At 41.9% G+C, this 16188-nt stretch overlaps 1 protein-coding gene across 2 annotated transcripts; it reads right to left on the reverse strand.

Moving 5' to 3' along the window:
* Positions 1-1322: 1322 nt before the first annotated feature.
* slc2a3b (solute carrier family 2 member 3b) lies at positions 1323-14772 on the reverse strand (the record flags this gene model as incomplete). Of its 2 annotated transcripts, none has more annotated exons than XM_083899985.1 (10): positions 1323-1829; positions 1922-2125; positions 2964-3065; positions 3167-3271; positions 5140-5327; positions 5516-5678; positions 7865-8105; positions 8348-8508; positions 9877-9981; positions 14686-14772. In XM_083899985.1, the coding sequence occupies 10 exons, from the start codon at positions 14707-14709 to the stop codon at positions 1572-1574; spliced, it is 1551 nt and encodes a 516-aa protein (XP_083756111.1). In that variant the 3' UTR covers positions 1323-1571. The 2 variants fall into 2 exon arrangements, with proteins under 2 accessions (XP_083756111.1, XP_083756112.1); XM_083899986.1 differs by having other exon boundaries at positions 9877-9978; positions 14686-14709.
* Positions 14773-16188: the final 1416 nt, after the last annotated feature.

Consider the following 16188-nt stretch of genomic DNA (forward strand, 5'->3'; position numbering starts at 1 on the left):
GTAACTAAGTACAATATTTGAGTCAATACGTACTCGAGTAAAATACAAAATCCTGATTTTAAATTGTACTTAAAAAAATACAAAATACACAAAAAAAAGGTATTCAATACAGTAATTTGAGTAAATGTATTTCGTTACTTTCCGCCTCTGTATACTGCGGCATAAGGTAACAGAAAATATACACACAGTGGACACAAATCCATATGACAGGAGCATAAACTACTGAAATAAATACAATTCATTTAGTGTTTTTATTCAGTATCTTATTTAAAATGAGATATGTGTTGATATTTAATCATCAGTAGATTTGAATGTGTTCTCATACATCCCCAGAGTAACGCTATGCAATTATCAGATTATTTAATACTGCTCTATAGCTTTCAAGTAAAGTTAGATTTTTTTTTTTATGATCAACATCAGCCAATTATTATTTAATGAATCGCTGAAAAATTTTGAAAAATGTTTGCTCTAAAAGGAAAAAAAAACTCGACAAATGCTGCACTAGGTGCACGTGGAAACATATATCAGTCCATCGGCGGCCCTGATTTCTAAAGATCTGCATTAGTGCGTAAAGAAATCCAGAGTACCATAAGTACAGTGATGTTTGAACGCATCACTGTTTTTGCCTCCTGAGTGTTTGTACGCTGTGAGATGTAAAAAAAAGCTGCACTTGCAACAACGCTTCTGTCAAACTGCTTGTAAACCTGCAGTGAAACCAGAACACAGCGGCCTGTGTTACAGTTCGGCAGGTGCTGGCGACTCCGCCTCGTATTCTCGTGCGCACAGTGCGAGCGATGCAGACGCCGCTGCTTTCTCGGCGCAATGAAGCCCGAGTGCAAACGTCCCGTTCTCTCTGATGACATCGGCGTACAGTACATATCTCGGTTGAACGCGTTTAAATATATTATTAAAATCTACATTAAATCTACATGTGCAGACGGCGTTTTGTGTCCAAACAGAGAGGACGGGGACGACTGCTGGCTGCATCTCCTCCAACTGTCCCCTCAAGACAACATGGCGAGTGAGTCAGGACACAAAGTCAGTCCTTTTCGTGTACGCGTATCAAACTGCTGCTCTTCAAATCCTGCTTTTCAGGCTTGACCTTAATACATAAACCCCCCCCCCCCCCATAAACCCTGTAACCTTTTAATACTGAGGGTAGCAGAGGACCTGCACGTTGACCATGTGCTGATCCTCTTATATAGATCAATATGTATGGAGCTGGCACTGGGAATGTCAACAAAAATGTAAGTACTATTAATTCGGTTAAGTTTGACCCACGTTTCAAACGGGATTACAGGGGATTCTGTCATTTGTTTTAGCTTTTGAAACTATGAGAACTTTAAAAACGCTGCATTTAATTTTTCTTTTTTTTTTTTTTAAAAGGCCACACTTAAAACATATATTTAAAAAAGTAAATTCTCACGTCTGCATTAGTACACTCTCTTTCTGAACACACCCTCGCTGCTCTTTTATCATCAGTTATTAAATATAACTCGTTACAATATCTATGTGGAGCCTGCGTTGCATGAGCTGTGCTCTAAGGCTTCCTCGTTTTCGTCTAAAGACGCTCATGGTATCTTTGTGGCAAGATCCACCATGGGAACCTTTTCTGTGGGGGATGTGGGCAGGGCGTCCGTGTTGACCGGCACGCCGCCGGTCACCGCAGGCACAGGGGAGTGGGCAGGTTTTCCCGCACTGGCAGCGAAACCCTGAGCGATGTCATCGAAGGTTCTTCCTTTGGTTTCAGGCACTCGCAGGTAGGTGAAGATGAAGAAAAAGATGAGCAAGACCGTGAAGATGATAAAGACGTACGCGCCGCAAAGCTCCTGAGAGAAGAGAGGCGAGAAGATTTGTTACGAGGTGAGCTCACACCACCTGTTCATGAACCTTACTTTAGGTGCGGCGAATGCATCCATACCTCCAGCTTGCGGAACGTTAGTCCCACTAGGAAGTTGGCGGTCCAGTTTGAGAAACCAGAGATAGCCATGGCAGCAGGTCGCGGCCCCTGGGAGAAAAGCTCGGCCACAATGAACCAGGGAATGGGACCTGGACCCATCTCGAAACTGGCGACAAAGCCGAACACGGCCACGATAGCCATGTAGCTTAGAGATGGGTAAGTCGTCTGTTCAGAGAGATAAATATGAATATGTTTAAAAACATGTCAATTAATTAAACATTAAAGCTCACATAGAGTGGTCCTGTTGCACATATATGTTAGTTATGGAGGTCTACTTTCATACATTAACTTGTTTTTATGGTCAAAAACCTCCTAGTTGCTGTAAACGAGCCGATAGAAATCTTTCTTTTCTGACGCTGTTCCTCAGCCGCGATATTTCAGACTCAAGTCTCACACCCAGAAGACAGACTGTGTTGTGATTGGCCAGCCAGCGTAGAGCCTTCCCAACTGTCTTGTGATTGGCCAATACCCGGAAGTGACATAATTAGCACACCAGCTCTCAGAAGCTCAGCTCCCCCCTCTGGAACGGTGGATGCACTGCTACTCATTATCAAAACATTGTTTTAACAGTGTTTAAAAAATAGCTTCTTCACGACTCCCCACCTCAGTCCCTTTGACGACCTTTGACCCAGAGTCAGAAGACACCGTCGCTCGTGAAACACCTCCACAACGGACGTTATTCTTCTTCTGCGGGTTCAATGTACGCAACCGGATGTGCCCGGACTAGTGCCCGGAGCAGGAGGATCTGCTGTTCAGGAGAAATGCTGTTTACGTAACCGGACCGGGTTTTTTCAGAGATCTCGCTGAGCCCGAGATTATAATAAAACACAGCGTTCTCAGCAGTGGCTGAACTGTTTGTTTTGAACCTTCAGGGCTTCATAAATGAGGTAATGACGCAGATACACACTAAAAAACAGCGTTAATTGGAACTTCCGGTCTAGGTCCACTTTAAGGACAACTTAGATCACAGGACATCGGGAGGAATCCAGCAGCAGACACTTACCCCTAATGCCAGTGAGATCGTCATGAGCAGAGCAGAAACGGCCATTCCAGCCAATCCAACCAGGTGTAATGTCCTTCGCCCCGCCCTTTCAACCAGGAAGAGCTGGTCCATTAAAAAAAAAAGGGATTGGTTTAAAATTCACAAATATATTGATGAAAAAAAAGCCATATTTTTGAAGCACAAACCAGGAGTCAGATACGTACAGAGACGACTGTAAACACAGTATTGACGACTCCAGCTCCAATAGTAGCGTAGATGGGTTGACTCACGCCAGCACTTTCAAATATGCCTGTGGAATAGTAGAAGACCTGCGAGAAGAGGAACAGTTCTGATGTCAGAAAACAAAAGAGCAGGAAAACAAGAGTTGAAAATGCTCACAATATCCAACTGATTATTGCAACAGCCCTTAATATTGACATAAATGTGGAGGATAATGTTGTAGAAGAGGAGTGAGTGAGTCAGCAGTGTTGCAATATAATTAAGTACAAATACTACTCGTTACTACTACTAAGAGTTGGTATTATGGTCTGTATTTATATAGAGCTTTTCTAGTCTCGATGAGCTGCTTTATCCTATAGTTTTAAGTGTCTTGCTCAAGAACACGTATAGACTAACAGAACGAGGAAATGAACCCACAACCCTCCAGTCGAAAGACGACTGGCCCTACCACTAATCCACCATGGCTCAATCCTAACTCATCACAATACTTTTACTTCTCAAACTTAGTACATTTTATATCAGAAATAACTATTACTTAAAGGTGCATTATGTAATAAATCTAAAGCAACTGGCCATAAAATCCTCCTAATATGTCACAGAGACTCAGGAATAATGTTCATATAACAAACTGAACTCACCAACAACAACAGTACAGAAAAAATATTTGCATTAAAAAAAAATATTTTGCAGACTGCAAATCATGTTTTGGCATGTGGCGCCACCTACCGCCGTCTACCAATCATTGCAGTCAGTAGAGTCTCAGCTACAGAGCAACCACGGGTTGCCAGCTACGTCAGCAAAACAAAACCTAAAAGACCTCGGTATTTTGAATTTGAATGCAGTAACCGTTTTTGGCCACATTCTTACATATGGCACCTTTAAGTAAAGTAAATGTGATATACTTTTAAGACTTTTACTTAAGTGATATTATAATAAAAAAAGCGACTTCCACTTCTACCAAAGTCGTTTCTTGGTAACATACTAAGTGAGTGAGTGAGTGTCAGGGTGTGATGGATGTTGCAGCCTCTTCCGCAGGAGCTTTAGTGCGATCGTCAGGTCAGACATAACAATTGTCCACACATTTAGTCGCCCTAATTACAACAAAACACCTTTTAAAGGTGAAGTAAGTAGTTTATAGTGCCATCTAGAGGAGAGGCTGAAATTTACAACAAAGAACTGCTCCTCTGCTCACCCCCTCCCTTCCCTGAGCGCTACGGTGTCCTCAGCTGGTCAAATGTCGTCCTCGTCGTCTTTCTCAGACGTCAGCAGATGAGGTTCATGAGGTGAGGGAGAGGGCGGAGCTACCGCGGCCGTAGCAGACGAAGCGGAGAGAGTGGAGGCGGGACTTCCGCTACAAGTAAAGAGACGCTTGATTTGTTCTCTCGCGTTTGTCCTTACAGGCTCCGGTAGAAACATGGCGTCTCTCTGCTAACAGTGTCTATGCAACCGCGGCCCGCGACCATGTTATTTTACATGACTTTTTGAAACACTACGAAAATGAAACGAAAACTATTATACAGCGACTAGACAATGCAGGAGCACATAATATGTATAAAAAAGTGGATTTTGGGTTATATAAACCCATAAATACTACATATTGTCCTTTTAAATGCCACCGTCTTCCACTGACTCTCAGAGGCTCAAATTATTCTACTTCATCTAACACGATCACGATCACGACTGCTCATTAGTTGCTGTTTTTGCGGCGCGTTCTGCTGACAAAGCTCTGCCTGTAAAGCACAAACACACAGGGGAACTAAACAAGACAAGCTTCTTAATGCCACGCTGCTTCAGTAATTTCATCTCGCTCTTTCGTTATTATTTTGACTGAGAGACCCCTATTGGCAGGAATGACACGCTGTGCATTTAAACCTAATCCTCCCCTTGTTTCATGTTGATAGATCTAATAATCGCATCGTTTATCTTAACTCCAGAGTAATATTTGACGTCTACTCACAGCGTTGATTCCAGACAACTGCTGAGACAACTGGAGGACAATGGCGATAATGATGGGCTGACGGTACAATGGGGAGCGGAAGAGTTCGAGGATGGTCACTTTCTTTTCCATGGACATCTTCATCCCTTCCTCCCTCATCTCTTGCATGTCATCGTCCACGTCTTCAGTGCCACGCAGGCGCACCAGTGCTACGAGAAGAAGAAAAGTCAGTCCATCGCTATGAAAATACAAAGTGTATGTAATGAGTTGGCTTTAAAGGTCTTAAGACAACATGCTTCTTAATATTTAATAGAGCTACGGGACATGTTTCGATCCAGAGATCATTAAAAATCCATGTAACGTCATTAAATCCTGATGTTGTCACGTTGTGACTGACCTTTTCTTGCCTCCTCTTCCTGTTTGAGGACGATGAGCAGGTAGCGTGGGCTTTCAGGGCAGAAGGGCAACATGATGGTCTGCAGCACAGCAGGCAGCGTGGTCAGGGCCAACAGCAGAGGCCACAACTCAGCAGAGCCCAGCAGAGACTCCAGACCGAAGATCTGAGATAAACAGACAGCAGCGGAAATGGATGGGTATATGAAAGTGTTTTATTTTATTGCTATGGCTTAAAGTGAGCACAAACAGTGAGTCATACAATCATCATAGAGTCATAAACAAAGTTAAAAAGCTGTGTTTAAGTATGGAACATTTAAAGTTCACTTGCATTTGAGGAATGTCTATGACAGGGGTGTCAAAGTCATTTTCACTGAGGGTCACATCAGCATCATGGTTACCCTTCAAAGGGCCAGATGTAACTGTCATACAGAATAAATGTAACTAAATATAATGTAAAATAAAGGTAACTACTCTGTAACATGTTGCTAAATAACTTTCTGTATTTATTACTTATTCAAGTTACAAATATGATGCATTATAGATGTAACCTGGTCCGCGATGGTGTTTCTTGACAAACTAACAGTTTTAAAAGTCAGCATGTACTGCTTCAAAAACACACCCTCAGAAAAAGACTTTGAAGCACGGGTGATTTCTTCAGCGATCACGGTCTCAATCTCAATCTCACTCGTCGCATGATGCATATACAACGATACACTGCCATCTAGTGGAATAATACGTCACTTTGCGGGTAACGCAATCGCCATGCATTGTGGGAAAAGTAGTTTATAGTCAATGCATGCAGCATAGACCTATTTCAAGACAATTAATCACTCGCGGGCCACATAAAATGACGTGGCGGGCCACATCTGGCCCCCGGGCCTTGAGTTTGACACATGTGGTCTATGATAAAGACATGGAATATCTTTTTTGTATGTGTGGCTATGAGCAGCCTATGGACAAGTGGATGGGAATTGGGTTTGTAAATGGAGGGTCACTGGTTTAATTCCCTGTACTTACTCCTGCGTTCAGTTTGTGTGTGTTGTTCACTACTGGTGTGTAAAAAAAGGTTAAATTCACTAATTTGACTATTTATTATCTTAAATGTCCAGTGTGTATAGTTTAGGAATGTTTATTGGCAGAAATTGAATATACTACCCAATTGTATAATCGCAAATAAAATAAAAACCGTTGGTTTCCATAGTAATATAATAAGTCTTTCACATTAGGTCACTTTAGGCCATGCTTTGTGGACACAGCCATTTGCATAGCAATGTTTTTACTACAGTCCAAATGGACAAACCAGACGAGCATGTATTTTGCTTTTTAAAGTTTACTACGCAAACTGAGAAGATTGTATGTGTGGGCCACCGTAGTTCCCCGATGCACCCGGGAAATGGAGGTGTTGAATGTGTAATGTTTGTTACAATCTGCAGTCTCACCATTAAATATCACTAAGTCTTACACAGTGGGCCTTTAATTTCTCTTTCCCCCTGACCGGAGTATATCGTCATATTTAAAAAAAAAAATATATATATATATAAATCTACGGAAGCGTATTGCATTCACTTGAAAAAAAAAAAAAAAATCCTGTTTTTCTCACTAATTAATTTTCGGTTTGATTTTTTGAATATTTTTTTCCCCTGTTTTTCTGTCTAATTTTTTTCTCTTTTTCAGAGTCATTTTTTTTCTGAATTATCGAGAACTCTCGCGAGAACCTCCAACCTGCAAGTGACTCCCATACACCCATGGATATACATCCATGCATACACATATGGTGACTCCTTCCCGCACATACATGCCTCATAAATGATCTACCGTAGCGGGTCAATTAAGGTAAGGCGTGTAATTAGTTACACACAGGCTATGATACTCTAGTTAGTTATGTTTTGGACTGTATCCTTCTATCGTAAGCCTATCGCTCAATGTAGCAGGTAAGGTGTTTATGACGAACGTGTTTATGGGCATGATTTCAGTTGTCAGGTAAGCTAGAAAAAAATTTGCACGAAAAACAGAAAAAAAATTAGACAGAAAAACAGAAAAATAATTAGACAGAAAAACAGAAAAAAATTACTCCGAAAAACAGGAAAATAATTAGACAGAAAAACAGGGGAAAAAAATATTACTCAGAAAAACAGAAAAAAGATTATTCAAAAAATCAAACCTAAAATTAATTACTGAGAAAAACTGGATTTTTTATTTTTTTTTCAAGTGAATGCAATACGCTTCCGTAATAAATCACTGGATGATAATAATATTGCAAAAGTCTCTGAAAGTATCCTGATAATGTACAATTATTGGAGATCAAGATACTAAAAAATGGTCAAATTCAGCAACATTTCACGGTTCATACCTGTGCCACCAGGATGCCAATAACCACACCCAGCTGGTGCAGAGTGCCAAAAGCCCCTCGCACAGTGGTAGGAGTGATCTCGCCCACGTACATGGGCGTCAGTCCTGTGCACAAACCGCAAAACACGCCGATGACAAAGCGGCCGATAATGACCATCTCGAAAGAACGAGCCAAGCCCGACAGTCCCATGAGAACGCCGCCAATAATAGCCAGGATGTTGGACAGCAGCATGGATTTACGCCTGATGAAGAGAGAAAGACATCGTTACGGAGAATAAAAGGGAGGAAAAAAATGTGCAGATTGTGCAGATTATGTTCAAATATCGGTCTGAAACCAAATATATTACATAATAATAATAAAAGACAAACTCTTCATATTTGATGTTTGACATATTTGCCATGGTTTTCCACTTCCATTCATATATCAATATACTCCATGTGTCTTGTAAAACCCATTTGCTGCGTTTGAAACGTTTGTTCTGACCTGCCAAACCTGTCGACCATGGCTCCAACACAGAAGGACCCGATCATGCCTCCCACACTGAAGATGGCCACAGACAAACTAAACACCATGGTGTTGGTTCCCGGGCTGAACGGCTCGTCGTAACGCTCCATTGACACATTATGGAAAAAGCCGCGCAGTTTCTGTAAAACCATAGGAAAAGAATGGCAAAGTTAGAAAGACATACCATTTATCTTTCATTGTTCATGCACATAACCGTTCAGATTATTTGACATATCCACTTGGGGGAGCACAGCAATTCATTTGAATGTTTGACCAGATTCTGTGTCCCGTCAGGCGGAGGATGCTCCATAGGGATGGATCTCTTGCTGCAAACCTCTTTAGTTTGAAGATGCAGGGAAATGGTGAGTATAGTTCATATGAAGGAGTCCTAAACTATAGGATGGTGCGAGACCAGATTGCTTTGTATGTTAAGAGTAATATTCTTAAAGCGGACCTAGACCGGAAGTTCCAATTAACACTGTTTTTTTGTTGTGTATCTGCGTCATTACCTGGTTTACGAAGCCCTGAAGGTTTGAAAAACAAACAGTTCAGCCACTGCTGAGAACGCTGTGTTTTATTGTAATCTCGGGCTCAGCGAGATCTCTGAAAAAAACCCTTCTGGTTACGTAAACAGCATTTCTCCTGAACAGCAGATAGTCCTGCTCCGGGCACTAGTCCGGGCACATCCGGTTGCGTACATTGCGGCGGGGAGTCGTGAAGAAGCTATTTTTAAACATTGTTAAAGCAATGTTTTGATAATGAGTAGCAGTGCATCCACCGTTCCAGAGGGGGGAGCTGCGCTTCTGAGAGCTGGTGTGCTAATTATGTCACTTCCGGGTATTGGCCAATCACAAGAATGTTGGGAAAGCTCTACGCTGGCTGGCCAATCACAACGCACTCTGTCTTCTGGGTGTGAGATTTATGTCTGAAACAGCGTGGCTGAGGACAGCGTCAGTCAGGAGAGATTTCTATCGGCTCGTTTACAGCAACTAGGAGGTTTTTGACCATAAAAACAAGTGAATGTATGTAAGTAGACCTTCATAACTAACATATATGTGCAACAGGACCACTCTATGTGAATTCCTCTTTAAGTTTATTCTGAATTTGACAGGGAGCCAGAGGAGAGATGCAAGGATGGGAGTAATAACGTGATGTTCTTATTTCTTAAAATGTGTCTTTCACTGTAACGTTACACGATAACAACAATCTGAATAACAGAAGGTTGGGAGAAGATGTGGTGTTGCTTTTGCTGGTCAACTGGTCAAGACATCACCCCTAAGAATCAGAACTCCTGCACTGAAGCCTCCAGACATGCTATATCGCAGCATGCTTAAATTTTGGCTCGTGTATTGTCCAATACGATACAATAATAGGAGGATGTAGGATACAATGCAATAATCTAGATCTAATCTAAACTAATCTAAAACAGAAGTAGGTCAAATGTCCATCAGGAGAACTCATCCCAACCAGTTGCGTGACGAGCAGACACTCAGACTACAGTACTGTACCTGCTCTGGTGCATTGATGACTCCGGTGTTGTAGCCAAACTGCAGCGAGCCAATGACTGCCGTTGCAACACAGTAGATAAGGTACAAGGTCACCTTCTTTGGCTGCTGAGGGAGAAAAAAAAGAAAAAAGGACAAATTAACAATTGACAAGTCAAGACCGACTAAAACAATGAGTAGGTGCTGCTCGTGCACAACGCTCCCCTCAGTCACCAGTGTGTGGTGAACATGGCCTGTTCCTGGCTCTACAAAGCTCTTGTTGTTTTAATCGTAACAATCATGATACACACAATGAGCCTTTCTGCATCTTCTCTCCTACCCTATTTTCTGCACGCTGCATTGCAAACGACAGCCTCACAGCAGCAGCGCTGTGGAAGTCGAGGTGTTAGAGCAGCAGTGCACCGCTGCATTTGTCAGCTACAAAACACACACCGAGAGAATAAGACCGAATCCTATTGTGAGTGTTGTTTTCCTGCTGCTTTCAGAATTAAAGTGGGGTTTAGCTCACGAGCTAATACACCTGACATTAATCCCTTACGCGGCAGGGGTGAGAAATCTGCACTTTGGAAAAGTATCAGACCAAGCAGAAATGAAAGGAGTAAAAAAATGGACGTCCCCAATGTAAGTTTCAGACTGAGTAGGAACTAACTGAAGAGCTACATCGCACTTATTATAATGTCTTAACTTTACAGGGTCGACCACAAAGGTTATTTCATTCCAGAGTCTCACGGCATCAGGCTAGTGTGTCCAAACAGGCTCCTTAATGAGAGGAAATCCATTTTTAATCCACCTCCTCCTCACAAAATCTGCTTCAGTTTCAACATTCACAGATTCCACCAGCAAAATTACCACATAGTTTCATATCACTATAGCGCCAACGAACGCTACACAGCGAGCTCTGTGCCGAGAATTTACCGTATGTGACGTCACCATCTGCAGAGATAAAATAAATGAATGAATACAAACTGTTTTAAAAACAATTTAACAAGAATGAAACTGTCTGTTCCAAATCTGAACAACCTCCCTTTTTTTTTTTTTTTTTTTTTTTTTAATGAGGTTCAACAGAGAACGTCAGGTTCCTCGGATCGACTGTGTCAGACTAACTTACTGTGAGTTACCATAAGCCACGATCTGAGGGAAAACAATGACACAGCTCACAATAGGAAGTGATGAATTAGTAAGAACAGACTGGATTTCGCCTCAGACGGTGATGGTGTAGTTCTGAGGCAGCTACATCGTGGTGTTTCACAGAGGGATCATACTGTTGCTTAGAAAAAAAGACTAACATCTAGCATCTTGGACCGAGGAGGAAACGCTGCATACGTGATAAAGCGCTCGAGACGAGAGGAAGAAGGAAATGCAACATGTAAGATTAAGATTAAGAACCCTTTAAGTCCCGCAAGGGGAAATTTAATTCTGCAGTGAGTTAGTGAACACACACAGCACACAGTGAGGTGAAGAACATGCTAACCCAGCGCAGTGAGCTGGCATGCCAGTGAGCGGCGCTCGGGGAGCAGTGAGGGGGTTAGGTGCCTTGCTCAACAGCACTTCAGCTGCGGACTGGTCGGGGATTGGACCGGCTACCTTCCGGTCTCGAGCTCGATGCCCTAACCACTAGACCACAGCTGCCCAGACAGAAGAAACGATAGTAACGACACACAAAAGGGTGATTTTACATCCCTTCATTTTAAATACAAACTATTCTGTCCTCAGATCACCTCATAACACCTAATAAGGAAATAAAGGAAGTAGCAGTCAGAGACGGGTGTGTGTGTGTGTGTGTGTGTGTGTGTGTGTGCGTAATACTCATATCAGACGCATCTGCAGAGACATGCTGGTGTTGAGTAACATTAAAATATCTGCACAGTAAATTCATCCTTTAGTTACAACAGTGTTGTTATTAATCAGGGAGTGAAGCATTATGGATATTTAGGCATCACGCTGAGATGCACGGAGCTACATTAGCACACATTCCTCTTAGCGTTTGTCGCGTTTGTGAACGAAGCAGTCGAGCTCATGAAGTTGCAGTTCAATATTTTTTCCAAAGAAACAACGACTCTTGTTCACAAAGATAAGGTGAATTCCAATTCCTCGCTTAACCCTCAATCTCAAAAATGCTCCCTCTAGTGCAAGTGCTGTCCCGATTCTCAGAAAAATTAAGTTGAGGGCCAAGTTTAAGGGCTGTATCGCCCTCAATATTGAGATTTTCCGAGACCCTTCCTTGGGAGCAAGGGCTACCCAGAATGCATTGCGTGTTTTCACATAACAAAGATGGCGTCGAAAGCAGCGCAACGAGTACGCTACAAATGAAGTATTTTCTTTGTTAATAGAGATATAAAAATGATGAAAACCATTGTATTATCTTAGTTTAGGCCCATATATTGAATTATTTATTTTATTTTTTTTATTTTACGATCTTTTGTCAATAGTCGGCCGGTGCGGACAAGCGATGGTTTGCTATGGTTTACTTTTCAATAAGTCGTGGTGTGTGGTAACTGTCAGCTGAATATTTGTATGAGTATCATCTTATAACTAACTGACAACCTAATAACTTGACTGACAAACGGATCGTAATAAATAATCGTGACGTAAATGTGTTCTTCTTCTTCTTCTTTTTTGGAGTTGACAGACTGGACGCAGCTTTCGCGTTATTCTGCCCCCTACAGTCTGAAGATGTATCTGCATTTAAGGGGTGTCCCATTTCTAAGTGACAAAATAACCCTCAACACTTGGTTTTGAGGGCCAGTTAAGATTAAGGGTTGAGCTTGAGGGTTAAGATAGGAATTGGAATTGGCCCTATATAATGTCTTATGTTTGAAATCTCCACCACCGTGACTAAAGAGAGGGCGTGAGGTAACTTTGAAGGTCAGTTACTGCAGCATTACTCTCCTGATTTGGAAACTTCCCGTGTTATGAATGGTTTTTTTTACGAGTAGTTCACACAAGTAGACGTTGTATTTCAACAGTGTCAAGATTTCACGATTACATCATCACTCCCACTCTTTAGAAGAAGGATGCCTGACTGACGCCTGCCGCCTCTTTAACATCCGACCTCCACACTCACCGTCATATCGCGGCCTCCAGTCACTTTGTGTGCGTCTGTTGTCATAATCCCCTTTACACACGTTTCTCTTCAGTGCATATGAAACATAAGTATTAAGCTTAATATTTGGAAAAAAGCTTATTATTTAGCTTCGTCTTTCTTCATGTTTGCAGTGCATGCTCATACTAACGTGACGGTGGTGGTTTGTTACATGAACACAGTTAAATGTTAAGTAAGGAAGTCTTTTGTAAAAGCGATATGTTAACACAAAACACAAACCACATGGAAAGTTAGCAAAGACCCCACAAGGTTAAGGGGTTATTTCTTTTTTTGTTTGCTTTGTTTTTTTTTTTTTACTTAATTAGTGTAGATGCTCCCAGAGGTGGAAATACATTTACTCAAGTTACTGTATTGAACACTTTTTTTTGTGCATTTTGTATTTTTTAAGTAGAATTTAAAATCGGGTTTTGTATTTTACTTGAGTACGTATTGTACTTAGTTACTTTATAAATCCTATCCACTACTGAGTAAAAATACAAATTCAGCACAATGAAGACCTACAGCGGGAAAATATACACTGAACATAGAGGGCGTGGCCAAAAGTGACGTAATATTCTGTGTCGTGCCGGGCGCGTGAGCTCCAGAATAGTTTTGGATTTCTGAGCCCTTGTCATATTTCTACTACCCTCACACCCCACGCAAAGTAACTAAGTAACTTTTACTTAAGGTGCATTTCAAATGAACAACTCTTACTTCTACTCTTTACTTCTACTTGAGTAATATTTCATCAAAGTATTGGTACAATATTTTAGAACTTTTTCCACCTCTGGATGCTCCACAACTTTTTACACACCACATTTTTACTCAATCATGCATCAAAAGGTTTGACATCTTTGTTGGTATACAGCGTTTTTCATGCAGTTTTTCCTCTTTAAAATAAATAAAGATGTGCTGCGTTTTTTTTTTATCTGTACACAGATCGTCTCGTGGTTGGTTTGCCTTCGATCTGTGCAAGCAAGGGGGGGATTCAGGAATTGTATTTAACCCTTTGGGCTTATCCATTCTCTATCTTCTGAATCCAAACTGTCCTTCAGACTGTACCTTTTTCAGTCACTAACTCCTGTAGCTGTACAGCCACCAAATTCAGCCATTCAAGGACATCTGTGCTGGTTTACAATGTTTTGATTTTCCTCACACTTTACAAAATATTAAATTTTTGTGCAATTTTTTTTTTTTTCAAGTGCCACCATTGTATGTGGGTTTTTCGTTGCAAGGGAATTTCATCTGCGTCTGATCTGTGCAGGGTGGATCACGTGCGAGTCAAACGCGGTGGAACATTGTCTGCAGAAAATATGCACATTTTTAGACAAATTTAACAATTCTTTGTATTCAATTTGTCAACCATCACTTCTCTCTCTCTCTCTCTCCAGCTTGTGTATTACTCTTCCGCTTTATCTCCACCCAAACACAGTAAACAGGGGGGAAAAAACGAAAACACTCAAGTTCTAACTTGTCACACCACAGCCTTCACCCTTTAGTCATACCCTGACATGTTCATATCACATCATGCCCAGGTAGTGGCTCTTGCCAGAAAGGAAAAATCCATTAACCCTCAGAGAGAAAACAACACATTTCATCACTGGTATAACAGTATATATATAAGAGAAATTAAATACACAAACAGGGAGCGATGACATAAATCTACAAAAAAACAAGCTGAGGAAACAAACACCAGCACACAAAAGTCACAAAAGTAAAGTTATAGTCACCTTCTCGTCTTCTATCCGCTGCATCTTCGATGTCGGTTTGATTTTCGGAGGAAAAACTGAGAACTTTCTCCTCTTCCAGTGTAAACACACTCGTCAGTGCAGCACACAACCTGAAAACAAATCTTTATAATCAATTTTACTTCAACATTTGTGTAAAAAAAAAAAAAAATACATATACACAAATGACACTTTCCCCTGTAAGGTCTACACACCTAATGGACTTTTGTGTACTCCAGTGTCCAGAATGAGCATAAAAACCTCCCTCTGTCTCCACTCTCTCCCTCCTCCTCCTCCTCCTCCTCCTCCTCTGCTCTTTCTAATCTCTAATTGTGAAATCAATGATGAAACTCCCTCTCTTGAAATCAAATGACTGCCTACTGTCACTTGTGTCGCTTCAGAGACTACAATCATCATCATCACCAGAGTGAATGAACTGTGCATACTACTACTAATCCACATGGAGGCACAGGTGATGCTGCTGCTGCTGCTGCTGCTGCAGAGAATTAACATTAAGTATGTAAATTTAAAAAACAAATATTTATTTACCGGAATGTGACGACAGTCCAGTCCAAACGCAATGTTCACTCCTCTTCTTGCAAATGTGGTTTGTTTGTTTGTTTCTTAATGTTTTTGGGCCATTTGGCTGCGTCAGTGACAGTCTCCGTGTTCTCCGGAGGAAGAGTTGAGTCTCTGAAGAAGGAGCGACAGGTTTTTTTTACTCACTTCTACCGAATGCGTCACTCGCGTGCGTAAATGCGTGGATTTCTCATCATCATAATAGTAAAGTTAGTCACGTCGGCGTTTCTGACTCGCCCGGTGTCGTAATGACGGTAAAAGCGGCGCAGATGCGTTCCCGGGAAAAAAGAGAGGGACGGCGGGCGCGCGGAGGGGAAGGAGGCGGAGAACAAGTGAAAGGGGTCTCTGTATTCGCCGCTACTGCGTTTTGCCGCTAGAGCGTTTTGCCGCTAGAGCGTTTTGCCGCTACTGCGTTGCTGCGTTTTGCCGCTGCTGCGTTTTGCCGCTGCTGGCCCCGTCAGCTGCCCCCCGGGGGCGCGAGAACAAAAGGCTGTGTCCGTGGAGCTCAGATACAAAGCCCGGTCACGCAGAAATCATGAGACCAGCTCAGTGGGTGGCAAACAAACGGGGAGCACTCCCTCCCTCGCGCGCTCTCTCTCTCTCTCTATAATTCCTCATCAGCAGTGCCTATAATCTACAGAGTTCACATAAGTCCAAGTCTGGAATTTGACACGTTTTCCAGATAAATCCAAAGTCCAAGAACATGTTTAAATCCACTTGTTGAGCAGGGTGCGTTCCTCTAGTTCAGGGGTCTGCAACCTGTGGCTCTAGAGCCTCATGTGGCTCTAGAGCCTCATGTGGCTCTAGAGCCCCTCTGTAGTGGCTCCTTCTCGCTTTGAAGGAAAAAACGTTTCATGTTTTTTCACACTTTTTCGTCAAATTAAACGCATAAAAAGTGTTTTTGATATATTGTCCGTCAGATCCAAT

Source organism: Microchirus variegatus (assembly GCF_963457635.1).
Source record: "Microchirus variegatus genome assembly, chromosome: 1".
NCBI classification, from domain to species: Eukaryota; Metazoa; Chordata; class Actinopteri; order Pleuronectiformes; family Soleidae; genus Microchirus; species Microchirus variegatus.